General features: G+C 39.1%; 1 protein-coding gene across 6 annotated transcripts in view; it reads right to left on the bottom strand.

Annotated features, from left to right (window-relative positions):
- mast4 (microtubule associated serine/threonine kinase family member 4) overlaps positions 1 to 18,795 on the bottom strand; it is a 120,577-nt gene that overhangs the window by 62,804 nt on the left and 38,978 nt on the right. For 3 of the 6 annotated variants that reach the window (XM_034296761.1, XM_013137127.4, XM_034296762.1), the window contains exons 4-5: positions 7,091 to 7,122; positions 150 to 230 (exon numbers count right to left, since the gene is read on the bottom strand). In XM_034296761.1, the coding sequence (XP_034152652.1) occupies positions 150 to 230; positions 7,091 to 7,122 (113 nt within the window). Of the gene's footprint in view, positions 1 to 149; positions 231 to 1,882; positions 2,181 to 7,090; positions 7,123 to 18,795 lie in introns of those variants that run through there. The other 3 variants (XM_020053403.3, XM_020053406.3, XM_020053405.3) reach the window with 2 other exon arrangements.

Genomic DNA, 18,795 nt, shown 5'->3' with positions numbered 1-18,795 from the left:
AAAAAACGTTGTGTATCTTTTTAACAGGAATGTATGTCATGACAAACGGATGAGCGTATGCAATTTCAACTCAAACTATCACAGTCCAGCATGACTTCCAACCATCATATACAAAATGGTCATATTGCTGAAGTGCTTTGGATGCTTACCTCCAAAAATGAAATGCGTGCAGCGGGCTGAGTGGGCTGCAAGGACTTGTTGGTGTTGGGCTCAAACTTCGGGGAGTGAGGCTGGAAGTTAAATGTAAGTTCGTAAACAGCCATTCGTAAGCACACTACATTTACTATAACTTAATAGCCAATGAGGTGGTGATGTGCAGTACGAAGACACATCCTATTTTCTGCTAGCTTGTTGACATTAACCACAGAGCAGCAGCAAAGCATAACAATTGCAGCCTTTCAAAAAAAAATATTTTCTGGACTTGATTACCAAGGCACTTCTCCGTTCAAGCAATCTTTCGCTACTTCAAGGAAAGACAATTTGTTTGGTTCCTTAGGGCTTGCTTGGCAGACATTTTATGGCACTTTAAAATCTTAACAAATCAGAACTTGCTCACACTGGTTTCCTAGTCCCAAATATTTTATTACATCCATCTGCAACCCCAGGATGTGGGTGCTCACATTACATGATTGCAGCTTAGTTGATCCTGCCCTGCGATTCTCGGTGGTCATACCATGTGATGACAAAAAAGAAAACAACAACAACATGCTAACTTTTGTTTGAAATGTCTTATAGCTATGGCATGAATATGGATACAATTTTGATCTATCCATTACAATGTGACTCGATATAGCTAAGACCTGTATTTGGCACAACTCCATTCTTGATCAGGACAAAAATTAATCTACCAAATGAACCATCTGCAGGCATTTTCATTTTATTTAGAAAATTATCTGTTATTAAAATACATTTTTGCACTGTGATGTAATCTAACAGAGTATGCCGCCATTTTGTGTCTTTCAAACAATTATACATAGATCAAGGCAGCGGGATGTGCAGCACGTTATAGTGACCCTAACCCTAACCTGTCTTAATCAATTAAAGAATGATAAGCTGGCACTGCATCCATAGTTGCGGACATGTTAACTGCCCTTGTTCCACAGAACAGCAAAAAAGACTTTCCTGTCAATAACAACACTGAACTGGATCTAAATGAGATGCGTAGGCTAAGTATGTGCCTACTTAGCGATAACTGAAATTATGCTAGCTTAAGCCTCAGAGGTTTGCTTGCGTCATGTGCTTTGGTGACCAGAGGGAACCTAACGGTCTGCCTTCTCGGGTCATTTCACTAAGAACTAATCTGTGTGACGTGCAATAGGAACACAACCTGGCCATAACAGAAGGTGTGTTGTTTGAATCTCTGGCCCAGCCGATTACGGTGACTGGTAGCGGGCAGGATTCATTACCTAACACAAACACAAGGCCTTTGGAATGAAGCCACTCCACTACTCTTTAACTTATTGATCGTGCCTCACAAAAACCTGCTAGTTCATCTTACCAATTTCATACGTTAAGTCTGTGGTGTTTTGGTACATGTGCACATTGCTTATGTGTGCTTGTGTGTGTCAATGAATCATTATAAACTCAAACAACACACACACACACACACACACACATATATACATAGATACACAGTGCCTCTCACAAAAAAAAATAAACCTGCATGAGCATTTAACGTTACACATCGGGCTGTGTACATGCTGCTACTGCTGCATGTGGCAATGCTGCATAATTGCTAAACATTTCACAATGCTAGTAGCTAGACAGAAAACACCAAACAAAAAGGTGCAGCAGCAGCAGCAGAGACCAATGAAGCTGTCTGCTGCAGTCTGGAGAGGTGATGCTGTCACCGCCACAAGAAGAACAGAGGGAAAATACTCACTCCAACGTCAGTCCGGGAATTCTCAGCCTCTCCCGCTGGGCTTTCATGGCTGAACTGTGCTCGCTCGCTCTATTGTGCACATGATATATTCACGCTACTCGGCCACCGAGTCACCCCCCTTATCCTCTACCCTGCACTGAGCAGAGCTGACAAAGAGCCAGAGCCTACCAACACCATAGAGAAACGGGGCTAACCTAACCCTCTCATCCGATATAAAAAACAAAAAGAGGAGGGGAAACGACAACAACGCGGATGCTTATTTTGAGTCCCCTCCACTATGTTCCCCCTTAAGGCTGTCAGAGAAGATCGTCACCCTGAGGTGGGAAAGAGGGAGGGCAGTAAGGGCAATGAAGGCAGGACAATACCCCCTTTCCCCTCCCCTCATTTACTCACACACACGCCCCCCTCCCCTTTTCACTTGCGCACACACACACACACACCCGTTCGCTCATTCGCATCATTTCCATTTCCCCACTGAATGGTGATGCGCAATAGCAACAGCAGAGCTCAATGTAGTCCTTCCATGCTTTCTATCCATCTTTCTTGTCATCCTATAAGCAGTCTATCCTCGCCATCACGTCACAATGCCTAGCTCCAACACACAGTGTCCTGTCAGTAGACAATGTCACTGCAGGGCTGCATTCATTTCCATATCTCCATTCAAAACCTATGATGACGATGTAATACTGGAAATGGTGCACACTTCACACATTATTCCTAGTATGAACCATGAAATTAAAGCAACAGATAACACCAATGCAGTCATTTGGGGGTAGAGCATACCTCAGAGGGGCAATACAGTGTAAGGAATCCCCACCTTGTCTTTCATGTGCTGAAGATAACACCCAAAGCAAAAAGACCAAAAACAAACACCAACCCATAACCTTACCTGGTAAAAAAGGTTAAAAAAAAAAAGTATCAAAAAAGGGTAGCTTTAGAACCAATGTATCATGTTATAAAAACACTCAACTCCTTAAATCTAATATGATTCAGAATAGAATGGAAGACAGCTATTTATTTTCTAGACATATCTCCAGGTTGCACTGCTGCTATCTGTTGACCAGCCCAGGCTATTGAGATATACTACCTGAAGGGTTGCAGACACCATAATGATGTTTAATTTTTCTGTCCTTCGTGTAAAGTTCTTCAGTGGAAGTATGTACTTTGAATTGATTAGAATGTACACCTCCTAGGCTCTTGGGCATCAATAATCTTTCTTCTCATGGCCTGATAAGTCTTTTGATCTTGGCATGTGTTACCACACACCCATACAGTAAAGTCCGAAATCAACCAGGTTTCAAATTTTTATGCAAGGCTGGACACTCCCAAGTTACTCTCTTGTAGAGGTGTGCCAAGTACTCGGACAAAACAAGTATCGGAGCAGATATGAACCATTTGCCGGATGCAGATCATCCAATTATTTAATGTAATTATCTGTGATTGGATGAAGTTGCTGAAAACCATACACTCAGTCTTTCGGATGACTATATTTCAGCGTACTCAACTTCAAACAATGTTGCTAAGGATTCAAACCCTGTCAGATAGATGAATTCATACTCATTAAAGGGATAATGGACATTAAGGGGTCCTGGTATTGCAGTGGGAAAAATAACATAGATCTGCTCGATATGTTTTGCTATATATAGAGAGGATATTGGGCAATCTGTAGAGAGGGCAATTTCGTGGCATTTAAACGATATCCAATTGGCACTAAGGGGCCTAAAGTGTGCCAAGAAAACATCCCCCACACCATTACACCACCACCACCAGACTGCACAATGGTAACAAGGCATGATGGATCCATGTTCTCATTCTGTTTATGCCAAATTCTGACTCAGCCATCTGAATGTCTCAACAGAAATCGAGACTCATCAGACTAGGCAACATTCTTCCAGTCTTCAACTGTCCAATTTTGGTGAGCTTGTACAAATTGTAGCCTCTTTTTCCTATTTGTAGTGGAGTTGAGTGGTACCCGGTGGGGTCTTCTGCTGTTGTAGCCCATCCGCCTCAAGGTTGTGCGTGTTGTGGCTTCACAAATGCTTTGCTGCATACCTCGGTTGTAACAAGTGGTTATTTCAGTCAAAGTTGCTCTTCTATCAGCTTGAATCAGTCGGCCCATTCTCCTCTGACCTCTAGCATCAACAAGGCATTTTCGCCCACAGGACTGCGGCATACTGGATGTTTTTCCCTTTTCACACCATTCTTTGTAAACCCTAGAAATGGTGGTGCGTGAAAATCCCAGTAACTGAGCAGATTGTGAAATACTCAGACCGGCCTGTCTGGCACCAACAACCATGCCACGCTCAAAATTGCTTAAATCACCTTTCTTTCCCATTCTGACATTCAGTTTGGAGATCAGGAGATTGTCTTGACCAGGACCACACCCCTAAATGCATTGAAGCAACTGCCATGTGATTGGTTGATTAGATAATTGCATTAATGAGAAATTGAACAGGTGTTCCTAATAATCCTTTAGGTGAGTGTACAAGAGGCTGTTTATATGAATACAAAGAATGGGAGAGAGGCGTGTCAAGACCCCATGGACGTTTACAAAACAACACACAGAATCAAACTGGGCCAATGGCCATAACATACAGCTCTCCACTCTACATAGGTCTGACCCAAAATGGGGATGCAACTCCATTACAATAATTTGTTCTGTTACACACTGAAAATTCCACCTTATGAATCTAAACAACCACAGCCAGGTGGTGTTGTGAGTTTGAATAGTGATGTAATTGCACGGTTTCCAGAAGTTACATGTAATCAACCACAAGTAGTCGTGTCATGCACAAACAGGTATATCTTCAAGGCAGCAATATAAAAACAGTAGATGGAAGTACAGAATAATGACAGAAAATAAAGCCTGACATATTTGAAGACTCCTTTCTACTGCACACAAAATATACTGTTTTGTCACAGAAATTGATTATTCACAGCCTCCATTATTATAACCCCCATTTCTTGCCTGTTCAACTCATCAATACCAATTTCTTAAATCCTCCTATAATGGAAAGCAGCAGCTGTCATTCCCTTTTTCAAAGGAGGCGACAAGCAAGTAGGGCTGTCAAATTATTCCTAAAACCATAGTAGAATATTTTTCCTTTAAAAACATTAAAACAACTACATTCAAATGTATGTCTGAAAACCAAATAATAATAATAATAATAATAATAATATTATTATTCCAGGGACACCACCAGACTTTGTCGATAAAGCTTTGATGCGCTTTCAATTCAAACAAGGCTTGTACAGCTGAAACACAAAGTCCATGGGCTTATATAGCGCATTTGATTGTCAACATCCCAGCCAATGTAATGTCAGCTCACAAAACAAATCAGGGCTGAAAAAAGAACTCCACGCTAGCAGTAAAATTGATATGTTGATGCGAGGTGCAGTATAATGAAAGATGATAGCCCAATCTGGTTGAGATATTCCCAGTTTTTATTTTTTTTAAATTGGCACACATTTCTAAAGAAGTGTTTACGCTTTGTCATTATGGGGTTTTATGCATATGCTGATAGCAAAAAAGAAATCTATGTACAGTGGGGAGAACAAGTATTTGATACACTGCCGATTTTGCAGGTTTTCCTACTTACAAAGCATGTAGAGGTCTGTCATTTTATCATAGGTACACTTCAACTGTGAGACGCAATCTAAAACAAAAATCCAGAAAATCACATTGTATGATTTTGAAATAATTTATTTGCATTTTATTGCAAGTATTTGATCACCTACCAGTAAGAATTCCAGCTCTCACAGGCCTGTTAGTTTTTCTTTAAGAAACCCTCCTGTTCTCCACTCATTACCTGTATTAACTGCACCTGTTTGAACTCGTTACCTGTATAAAAGACACCTGTCCACACATTCAATCAAACAGACTCCAACCTCTCCACAATGGCCAAGACCAGAGAGCTGTGTAAGGACATCAGGGATAGAGTTGTAGACCTGCACAAGGCTGGGATGGGCTACAGGACAATAGGCAAGCAGTCATGGATTAAAATCCTGCAGCGCACGCAAGGTCCCCCTGCTCAAGCCAGCGCATGTCCAGGCCCATCTGAAGTTTGCTTATGATCATCTGGATGATCAAGAGGAGGAATGGGAGAAGGTCATGTGGTCTGATGAGACACAAATAGAGCTTTTTGGTCTAAACTCCACTCACCATGTTTGGAGGAAGAAAATGGATTAGTACAACCCCAAGAACAACATCCCAAGTGGCCTAGCCAGTCTCCAGACCTGAACCCAATAGAAAATCTTTGGAGGGAGCTGAAAGTATTGCCCAGTGACAGCCTCGAAACCTGAAGGATCTGGAGAAAGTCTGTATGGAGGAGTGGGACAAACCAGTGTGTGTAAACCTGGTCAAGAACTAAAGGAAAAGTACAATCACTGTAGTTGCAAACAAAGGTTTCTGTACCAAATATTAAGTTGTGTTTTTCTGATGTATCAAATACTTATATCATGCAAAAAAATGCAAATTAATTACTCAAAAATCATACAATGTGACTTTCTGGATTTTTGTTTTAGATTGCGTCACTCACAATTGAACAGTTCCTATAATAAAAATTACAGACATGAAGTCTGACATATCGGCAGTGTACCAAATACTTGTTCTCCCCACTGTAATAAATTATGAAATCTATAAAAAGAAGATGTGGAGAAAGTGAAGGGATCTGAATACTTTCCAAAGGTACTGTAACTATGCAACTCAAGTACTAGAAATACATTTATTTTAGCCAGTGTCATAACATAAGCTTGTGGCAAATCAATGTGACTGATGATTTGTGTTTCTTGGGGTACATTACCCTCTAAGTCTTATACTTGTTCCACCACAAACTGCCATAAATAAATGAGACACTCATCAGGCACTGAGCTACTCTCAAATCACCACAACAATGAAATCGCCCCACCACTGGTTAGATATTATTCACAATTATCTGGCAATTCATCTTCAGCATGTTGCCCCTTCGCTGTGGTGCGCATTTCATCAAACACTTGCTAATAATTTGTACCACATTTTGAAGGGATTGACAGAAATAGTTTGAAAGTGCAAATTAGGCATACCTGGCAAAAGTGTATCATGAATAAGTTATGAAATTGCAGCAACCATAGGTTACAGACCAATCAAGAAATACCCCTCTTTCGCTTAAACACATGTATTTGATGAATTATCTGAATACTATGTTTAATGTAAGAACCATAAATACTTACAAACTTCCTCTTCTTGGAAGACTCAGTTCTTTCTGTAAATGAAAAGAGAAAAGAAATAATAATTTGGACAAATTAAATCATATGTTGACAGTATGTTGACACATAATTCCTTTCACAACCGTAACACAAAACCTGGAGAAAACACTGAAATATTTCAGGCAATACAAATTTTGTTTACTGTTTAATGGATAGCATCCAAATTGTTTTTGTTTAAGTTGCAAAAACTATTAAAACACTACATAAATAAGTTTTGTACTGGTCTCTCTGATAACCAGCAAACACTCATAGGATTGATCACAAGTAGTGGCTACAGCAGAGTCGGCGCTTTAATGGAGCGATGGGTGTGCAGAACCCATGGCAGCCAATCAGGAGCTCACAAGAAGTTTATCTTACAGTTCAAAATATTAATGTAAGCAGAATAAAATCATTGATTTTTTGTAACACACTATTTAGATGACATTGAAGTGATAAACATCTATATTTGTTTTATGAATACATAATGCATTTGTATGATCGACCAATCTGTGACCGTGGGGGTGTGACCAGAGTTGTCAGTGAAATCTGGCAACCCTGGGTGCAACTTCGCATCTTGTCGGCTCGTTTCCTAAGACTCTGAGATGTAGAAGACTGCTAGTTTGAGTAAATAACATGAAAATGGAACATTGATGTGCCACCTATGTCAGCCACTCAGAGCAAAGAAAAGCAATACTAAATATTAAATGTAATAATAGGTACCCTTGAGAAACGTCTTCGATAAAGTCGTTGAGCAGCAGAAGAATGAGAAGTTGGATCGATCTGCCATTACAATGATGGGAGCAGCATTGCAGCTTTGAGAGAAGGGGGGAATACAGTGGAGATCCAGGTCCAGCAGGAGCTAGCAGCTAAGTTTTGTAACAGCAGGTACGTATTGTTGTAGCCTAATAACACGCTTCTGTTCATCATGGTACATGACACTTACGTAATGTTTGGAGAATTCTAACAAATACATTGCTCCAAAAAAATGGTCTCGATGAGCAAAATATATTATGCATTATTATTATAAAGTCCAAAATATTTACTTTACACTGTGTAATTCGTTGAGAACAAAATGATGTAACAACAGTCAATGGAACCCCAAAATCACCAACTGATTGAGGGCTGGATTCAAAGTCACACAGAAAATATACAGTGGATATAAAAAGTCTACACACCCCTGTTAAAATGCCAGGTTTTATAAAAGAATGAGACAAAGATGAGACAAATATAAATCATGCCAGAACTTTTTCCTCCTTTAATGTGACCCATAACGCGAACAATTCAATTGAAAAACAAACTGAAATCTTTGAGGGGGAAAAATGAAAAATAAAAACCATACAATAAGCTCATATCCACTGTAAGTCATCACAGCAACTCAATGTGACTCAGTAGTGTGTATGGCCCCCACGTGCCTGTATGCACTCCTGACAATGCATGGGCATGCTCCTGATGAGACAGCGGTGTGTGACCTGGGGGATCTCCTCCCAGACCTGGATCAGGGCACCAGTGAGCTCCTGGACAGCCTGTGTCGGATGCAATAATACATAACGTTCCAGAGGTTCTCAATTGGAATCAGGTCTGGGGAACGTGAGGGCCAGTCAATGGCATCAATGCCTTCGTCATCCAGGAACTGCCTACATTCTCAGGCCACATGAGGCCAGGCATTGTCCTGTACCAGGAGGAACCCAGGGCCCACTGCACCAGTGTAAGGACTGAAGATGAATCTGAGGATTTCATCCCGGTACCGAACAGCAGTCAGGGTACCGTTGGCTAGCACGAGGAGGTCTGTGCATCCCTCCAAGGATATGCCTCCCCAAACCATCACTAACCCACCACCAGACCGGTCATACTGGATGATGTTACAGGCAGCATAATGTTCACCACGGTGTCTCCAGACTGTTGTGCTCAGTGCGAACCTATCTGTGAAGAGAACAAGGTGCCAATGGCGGACCTGCCATTTCTGGTGTTCTCTGGTGAATGCCAAACAAGCTGCAAGAAGCTGGCTGTGAGCACAGGTCCCACTAGAGTACGCCAGGCCTTATGCTACCCTCATGGAGTCTGTTTCTGACAGTTTGGTCAGAAACATGCACTCCAGTTCCTCCTCACACAAAGGAGCAGATACCGATCCTGCTACTGGGTTGTTGCCCTTCTACGGCCCTGACTGTACTGGGAGACGCAGCAAACCTTACAACAGCAGGTATGGATGTGCCATCCTGGAGGAGCTGGACCTTGCGTGCAACATTAATTCACAAACGCTTATGCTTCCTAATTGGAAGACTGTTATTCCTGAAATGTAATTGACTTTGTGTTATACTGTGATGATTATGCCTTCCCGTAATTCTTTTGAGCAGTGTATTACTATTATCTTCCTATCTTTTACTTGGGAAATCATGTATCAATGCTATGATATTAGCCTGGAGGGGCCATTGTGGCTAAGGTGCTGAGGTTCGAACCCATGTGAGACAAAGCTAAGGGCCCCTGGGCTGCAGGGGAACATTAGAAATAGTCCTTAATGATCCACATTTTTTATTTTTATCTATTAGCGACCTCTACCACTTTTAAATGTGCATTGTTTTTCCATCATCAAATTACAAATGCACATGCACACACACACACAAACACACACCCACGCTGGGACGTACACACACAGACTATCTACCCCAAATGTTTGAATGTTTTTTTTTTTGGCTACAAAGATTAACACAGATGGAGTTCCACATAAATGCAATTCTAGATATTGTCAAAGGCCATAGGCTAATAGAATAATAGTGCCTCAACAGGAAACATTTCTAATGGTTTGACCATTACAAGCATTAAAAGCCTTTCTTTGGAAAACAAGTTTACAAGGTCAGTTTACAAAAAGCCCCCCCAGGGTTTTTTATTGCACTGTTGAAATCCCTGTAACAAAAGAAAACATCAACAACAATACTTTGCTTGTTTGACGCAGTGGATTAGGCACTTTGATCGGTGCCTGCTTTACATTAATTGAACCCATCAATCAAAGGAAAATTATTAAAATATGTATTTTGGCCAGGCTTCATTCACAGGAAGCAATGCCACATATTGGAAAACGTCCCTCTAGACACTATGAAAGTTCCACTCCCTGGATTGTTCTTTTGAAGACAAAGGATGTACATTTTCATCATAAAATTCATGAAGAGGTGTTCATAAGACAGGGATTTGCATAGGTTTTGGTGTTTTTTTCACATTTTGTTGTGTTACTGTGTGACTGGAATGCAATTTCAGGTAACACTATTTGAAAATCAATTTGTAGATTTATAGACTCAAAAATGTCCACTAACTATGAACTAACAGTTACCCTAACCTTACCCAAACACTTACTCTAAACCTAAACAAACATAACCATAGTAAGCATTTATTCGTGTTGGACGGTTTGTTGACAGTACGAATACCTGAAAAACATCTACAGATCATCTACTGATCATCTTGACTATCTGAATTTCTATTTAAACTAGGTTAGATTGCTTGAGAAGAGACCTTTCAGAATGGTAAAAAAAAACAATTGTTACTGTCCATTTCATGCATTTTATATTAGATCAAGCATGTTGCCCATTTTGGTGCGGTGGGTCCTTGGAACATGCAGAAACTTCTAGAGTGTAAGCATCATGAGGGCGCATCATTTACACTCCCCTTAAGCTAGGCGAGGTGGTTTTAACAGTTATAAAAAAAGGGAAGGACGTAGGGTGAAATTTCTCCAAAAATCTTTATAGTTGGATCTTGATTGAGGGACCTTACAGATTCAGAATGAATGGGGAATAGAGCAAAGGGCAGGCATTTAAAAATAGTAGGGGATCTTCTTTCATGAGGCAATTCGATTTTCATTCGGTCACAGAATCTCTCTTCCAAAATTATTTTTTGAAATACAGTCAACAAAACCCACCCAGCAATGTTTGTTCTAAGGAATACATTCATTTTAATTAGGATTGTCTGTCCTCAGAACAAAATATTTCTAAGAAAAATAAAACACCAATATACTTTGAATAGGCAAGAATAAGTCAGTACATGTAATAAACATTTTTGGCAGGGATTTAGCTATGATTCTTCTTCTTGGGTAAGCATCTGTGTGTCAATGGGATTAAGCAATATGATTAATGTCCAGGTGTTGTCTAACAGCAATAGTCAAGTCCTGACATGTACTTATTAAACAAATGTATTAGCTGCATTCATGTTTTTGAAAATGTGTATTCCATTTGTACACTATATTCATTCTGCCATTTAGATTATCACTGTAGAGTCACTATGATAAAGTTGATCTATCTTCAGTTCTCCAATCAAAACTTTAAATCACCAATGGTCTCATGTTGACATCCATGATTTTATCAATTCAAAGAAAGTGAATAAGAAAGGTTTCCAAGTAATGCAAATAGATCCTTGCTGTTGGCATTTAAAGGAAATGCAATAGTATTAAAACACCAGCAGAGGGAAGCATTTACAGAAAAGAAGTGCTGTCATTGCCTTATACAGAATATGCACCGACGGGCTGTGGTCTGCTGCTTGTCAATGTGTTTACTGACTAAACCAACTAGTACCTACAAAGTTATGAGAGCATATTTAAATTGGAACTCCGGAACTGCATGTAAGTGTTCTGTACATGTGAACTTGCCTGGCATTTCCACTAAATTGCATTCAGATTCCATGGAGAAACAAGAATTGCCATTGCCAAACACTGCAATTAAGTGACTAAACCAATTCCATTAGTAATGTTTTATTCCAAATCCTTTTCTATGTATGTTTTTCACTAAGCAATCATGCAAGGTACCTAAAATATTGCAACTATAGTTGAACAAATTAATTCAGTACAGTATGGGTGATGTCCCTTTGTCTAAGAAATCGGACAGCAAAGTACATACGTATTGTCTAAAGACTAATAGATTTAATGGCCTTCTATTCCGCAGAAAATGAACATATCCCGCCTTCCCATGGACTTCAACAAAAGTTGAACCTGCAAAAACCTATGAACAAATAGACTTAGGGCATTTTCACATTAACAACAGTTTACGTGACGACATTATAAATAAAATTTACAGAACAATCCACAAGCATCCAGACCGTGCCAAATTCTTTTTTTGAGCTCTGTACTCCAGCACTTTGGATTTTAAATGATACAAAGATTTTACGGTTCAACTAATTTACATTCAGTCAGCTATAATTTCAGGGTGTTTTCATCATTGAGGGTGTTTTAATCAGATCAATCATTTTAAAATAATGTTTGGTAGTCCGCCCCCTAAAGGGTATTAAAACGTTTTTGGACTCTCACTCTCAATAGGCAGGTGTGTTGGTTTGCTGCATTACTGCATGCACAAAATTGCTGTCCATGTCTACTCTGGATTCTAGGCTTTGCATTTGGGGTCAATTGCGGGTGTGACAACAGGAGAACCAAAGAAGTGTTAATACAAGTCAAACTGCCCATCATGACACAGATCAATCAGAATAAACAGGGAAAAAACATTAAGCATGCCAAAACCAACTGTAGTTGGAAAAAAATTGACAAATTACCTGCTAGACCAAGAAAGACATTTAGAGTGGATGACCAAAGAATGCTCACTATAATGAAGTCAAAAACAAAGAACTATCTGACAGATCAGGAAACCTCTCTAGGAGGAAGGTGTGCTTGTGTCTGTTACTACTATTTCTTAGAAGACTTCTCCAGGCGAACTACAGAGCCTGGACTGCAAGGAACACTAGTTAGCCAAAAAAAGATTGTTCAAAAACAAAAACTGCAGAGTTCTCGAAAAGAAGGTATTGTGTATAGAAGAGAAATAACATATATCAGTGTTCTGGCAAAAGGAACTGGGCATACCGATTTTTATGTATAATAACGTGGAGAGGGGATTTATGATTTGGGCATACATGGCTGCCACAGGTACTGGCTCACTTGTGTCCATGGACGATGTAACGGCTGACAAAGCAGTAAGATGGATTCTGAAGTGTACAGGAACATCTAGTTTGCTCAGATACAAACAAATATCTCTAAACGATTTGGATGGTACATCACCTTGCAGCAGGTAGAGTTATCTAATCTAGCTCGTCACCTTAGGTCAAATGTCATTAGCATCCATGCTGAAAATCTAGAAGTGTCTGTTCATAGATGGGGCAGGAAACATCCATCGACTTCTGAAGTTAGTATGTCACTGCTGGATTGTTAACGATACACACTGGACCATGCAATTAACTCAAACTGCAGTGATTGTTGGAGGGCATCTCTTTTGGATAACCTCAATATTTCTCCCCACCAAGTATCCTTTATGAAAAATGGTATTGCGCACACAAAAATCTCAAAAAGTCTATCTAATCTCAATGAAACGCATGTAGTTTAAATATGACTTATCACATTGGGTTAAAAGTTGGTCCAAAGGGAAACAATTTCACTGTGTGAGAAGCACTATACACCCAAGTAAAAATAACCCTTCATGTTTGGAAAATGCACTGAATACTCAGGTCAGGTGCATTCCATTTAGTCTCACCTGAAACTCTGAGGAAGTACACAAAACTCCAAAAGTAAAACTATTTCAGAAAACAAACATCCCTGAAGAATAAAATCTACTCTACCTGATATGGTGTGAGCACAAGTGCAACATACATGAAATGGAGAAAGGGGAGATTGGTAGCGGTGGATGAATGTGGTGGAGTATAATCACAGGAGACAACATGATAAAGACAGCACACTCAGCCTGGGAATGTCAGGCATTATATTCCCAGACAAAAACAGTGAACAACATACACTGAGCTTCAATGTTAAGAAAACCAAGCAATATTTTCCATACGGAATAACAACCTGCATTGGTTAGAAAACAACAACAGACATTGATAGCAAACCCTAAAAGTTTAAAGTATAAATGTGTACAAACTGTCATTACTATCGATCAATCCAATAGTGGTGTATTTAGACTTGGCAGTTGCATGGCCACACAACACCTGTCAGAATCCCATCTGTCTCAGTTCCCTATTAACATTTTTTTAATTAAAAAAAATAAAATAAAAAATACCATCGAATTTGTTCCTTATTTGAACAAACAGTGGCTTAAGGCATTAACAAACTTGGTTTTACAACCACATTTCTGAAAAAGTTGGGACACTGCGTAAAATGCAAATAAAAAGGAATGCAATAATATGCAAATCATGCATCCATATATTTAATTGAAAATACTACAAAGACAAAATATCAAATGTTGAACCAGAGAAATGTAATTGTTTTTGGAAAAATACATGCTCATGTTTAATCTGATGCCAGCAACACATTTCAAAAAACGTTGGGACAGGGGCATGTTTGCCAGTGTTTTTGCTTCAATCCAAGGACTGACCAAGATCCAACCCCATTTATCTTTGGAGGCAAATGAGCAGAGGGATGCAGGCTTGTCTGGTCACAGTCCATATTTTATTGTTCATGGTCTCCAGATGGTATGACATTGGAATAAGGCAAATTGGATCTAGCCTACACTTCAAAAAAAAAAGAAAAAAGTTTCTTGGAGGACCCTTTAGGGGTTCTTTGCATTATAACTTCAACATCTTTCAGGAAGCTTTTTTTTTTGGAATGTACCATGCCAGACTCCTATCCACTATATTCCTAATGGTTTTCACTAAATGAAAACTATTTATTTAGATTGAAAAATTCATATAGAATATTGAAACATTGCTAGATTTACATTTTTAATAATCATGACGATTATGCATGATTACTTCCAATGCCTCCCAGCTATGTCTACAGAAAATTACAGAAGAAGCTATTCAAGTGAAAGCGGTTGCTAAGGCTTTTTCTACAGACCTTATTAGCTTCCAAATAGGTAACAAATGAATGAGCACTTTTCAGCTCATAATAGTTTTTCCCTTCAGCTACCGCCATCACTATGATTTTTACCAGAAAAAACACAGTCACTAACCTAGTGACTTTGTGGAAGTTTGTTAAAGGAAAAATCATGTTTGACTGACTATCCCCAAAGCTTAAACTGGTTGCCAAATCGCCAGGGTATTGAAGAATCATCTGATGCAGCCAGTTGGGTATTGAAAAGAGAAATTGGAGGCACGGAGTCCAATAGACATTTCCTCCTGGACATTGTCAGAATTGTGCAAGTTTTTGTGCACTACATTTATGTGACAAATGGAAGTAACAAAGATTGATTGTAACACATTTCTTCAGATGGATGAGTACTCAAATCAACTCCTAAGATTAAATCACAACAGTCTAGAAAATGTTAAATATGTTCCCTAAAGAAAACAATGGTGCTGAAAAGCATGTCAGCTTGAGTGTGAATGCACATACATTTCTCATTCTAGGACATTGAAGGAATGGATGTGGGAAGGAAAATGTTTGAAATGGAAATCATATCCTTTGGAGTGACTAATGTAGTTTGGTTTGCTATTATAGGTAGGAAAAAGGTGTCTCACCTGGGGACACGGTCACACCAAAGGACATTTCACATGACATTTCATGCATTTTGGGCAAACTGGGGCCGTGACATGATGAACTAGAATTCAATTACTGTACTCACAGAAACACTTAATTTGTATATATTACTGATTTAAAGCAGATAAGGTCTTCTGCACATTGTGGTTTAGCACGTAGTTTCTAATCAAAATGGTGAACAGAGAATAGCGTTTTGTTTTTACAAAATTGTCACATTGGTGGTTATAATGATTTCAGAACAGATATCATTTTTTTGATTTTTTATTGTAGGGCGTTTTAACAAAACATTTTTTACTGTATGAGTCATTAGATTGTTTAAACAAATTAGTACACTACCAGTCAAATGTTTGGACACACCCCTTCAAGGGAATATCTTTATTTATACTATTTCCATATTGGAGAATAATAGCAAAAGACATCAAAACTATGATACAACACATGGAATCATGTAGTAAACAAAAGGTGTTCAACAGATAAAAATACATTTAATTTAGTAGATTCTTCAAAGAAGCCACACTTTGTGTGGCATGATGACAGCTCTTGAACACTTTGGCTTCTCTCAAACAGCTGAATTGAACATCTGGAATGCATTTTAATTAACAGGTGTGTCTAGTTAAAACTTAATTTGTGGAATTCCTTTCCATCTTAATGGGTTTGAGCCAATCAGCTGTGTTGTGACAAGGTTGGTATTGGTTGGTGATTTATTTAGAATTCAAGGCACATTCAAACAGCACAGCTACCACAGCATTCCATCTCATCTGGTTTGCACCTAGTGGGACTTTGTTTTTTCACAGGACAATGACTCAAAACACAATGCATGGCTATGTAAGGGCTACTTGACCAAAAAGGAGTGTGATGGTCCTGCATTACGTGACCACACCTCCACAATCTCCCAACCTCAACCCAATAGATATGGTTTGGGATGGGTTGGACCATGGAATAAAGGAAAAGCAACCAACAACTCCTTCAAGACAAGCATTCCAGTTGACTACCGCACAAAGCTGGTTGAGAGAATGCCAAGAGTGGCTAATTTTTTAATATAAAATATAAATGCATTTTGATTTGTTTAACACTTTATTTGGTTATTACATGATTCCATGTTGGTTATTTCATAGTTTTGATTTCTTCAATATTATTCTATAATGAGGAAAATAGCACAAATAAAATACTATTTAATGAGATGGGGTGTCCAAACTTTTGACTGGTACTGTATCTTAACAGTTCTATAACGTTTTCAGAAACTGAAGCACTTCACTCTGCTCCACAAGGCCCAATGTCACTGGGTGACTGCTGTCAGAGCTTCTTTAACTGCAGGATGTGACATCAAAGAAAGCAGTGCCTCATAAAGACCTTCTTGACGTGTTTCATTAATAATTCCCTTTGATTTTGTTTCTCAGTCATAGCAATATCTAAACTGCCATGATAAACTGCTGACTTGCAGGAGGGGAAAATACCAATTGCTTAAACAAAGACAATGGGGTTGCAAGACTGAGGTGGAGATACGACACTGCAAGACAAGTGCCAGAGCCACAAGGATCACTCACTCCCAGCAACCAGTTTATGCGACACTGTTTAACGATGGTAGGCAGTTAAAGATTATATTTAATGATGAAGTCACCTTTCTAAAAACTACTCAATGTAATAACATTCAACATGCCCATAGCAAGTTTTACTTGATCACAACATAATTAATGTTTTATTAAAGCAACCAGCTGATTCGGAGCTGTTTAAGAGCTTGCTCATAGACAGAGGTGGAAAAACTACAAAGTAAAAGTACTCGGTGTCATCACCAGTTTTGGGAAGTTCCTAAATTAGTGCAAAATGAACAGAGAAACAGAGTTCATAACTAACCAGTGACATTAATTGGATATTTACACTGTTCCTTTTAATTTAATTGATCACTGGTTAGTTCTGAACTCCCTTTACCCTGGTTATTTAGATTGTAATTAGATACTTTCCAAAAGTGATGAACACAGCCGAACCCAGTTGAGTACTTTACTTTTCCCACCTCTGATAACAAAACCAAATAACATGTGTTGGAGTGGTGGTTCATATGGGCGTCTCTTGGCATACACACCTACCGGTCAAAACATGTAACAAACCATGAGGCTAAAGCAGAATATTGACATCCAGAAGGACCCAGACATCCAAGAACACAAATGGCGAGAGCAGACCCCATTAGGTTAATAAACTGTTGATCCTCGCTGTTTTTATTTCTTTTTCTGAGCAGTCGCTAGGCCATGCAAACATCAACCAGCCTTTACCTCACAAATCGCTACAAGGGCAGTGAACGAAACAGCTACTGAACAAATGTTTTGAGGTTGAGCTTGGCTACCACTATGCTTAGTGATAACGTTTAACAAAATGATAACGAGCTAGTTACAAAACCAAATGGCCACATAAACCATGTACAGTATATCTACTCACCAGCACTGTCTGTTACTTTGTAGAAATGTTTGAAATATAATAATTGTGCCTTTCACACAAAACTAGGCAGATATGGGTGCAAATTCAAGAACAACAAACTAACCACTTCTACAGCCAGGAGCAACGGTCATAACACTACTGCTAACTTGACTGATTATCCAACGTAAATCTAGTGAATTCTATGCTACAACAACTACAGTAAAATGGCAATGAATAAACATCTGAGTAGGACTTTTCACCCATGTTGATTTCACATGGAGTCCGGTCTACAGGAGATGTTGCCATCCCAAATATGGGCAAGCCAGCACATGACTTGTTGATGTAATGTGATTGTAATTCAAGCACAACCCTGTATTACATGGTCGCGCAATCACAGGGGACTTCTCCTTTCTTGGGGCAGTTGCTCGATAAATGCAATTAGGGGGATCAGCTTGCTTCAAGGTTAGAGTGTTAGCCCAGTAATTCAAAGTTTGCTGGTTCAAAAGCACTTATCCCTGAATGCATTAGGGGTGCTGGAAAATCTTGACACTGGCTGTAACCCACTGCAGGTGAAATCTGGATACACAGGAACATTTTGCATTACACTAGTGTTCAACTATATAAATGACATAAATCTTAGCATTCTTTTATTATTTTTACTATTTTTATTATTTATTTGTATATAATTAGACACAAGGAGAAGTCTCAAAAACTAGATTGAAATCGATGGAAGGTAGTGACATTCTGCAAATCCAAACACACTACAGGATAGACAGATTACAAAGCAATCTGCGTGAGTTCCCTAGTGTGTGGACATATTTCTTGGTTTTAGTGTTTAAATGTTGTTATATTCCTCTACAAA

This window comes from Esox lucius, chromosome 14 (assembly GCF_011004845.1).
Source record: "Esox lucius isolate fEsoLuc1 chromosome 14, fEsoLuc1.pri, whole genome shotgun sequence".
Taxonomy (NCBI): Eukaryota; Metazoa; Chordata; class Actinopteri; order Esociformes; family Esocidae; genus Esox; species Esox lucius.
This window is presented reverse-complemented; position numbering and strand designations above follow the sequence as displayed.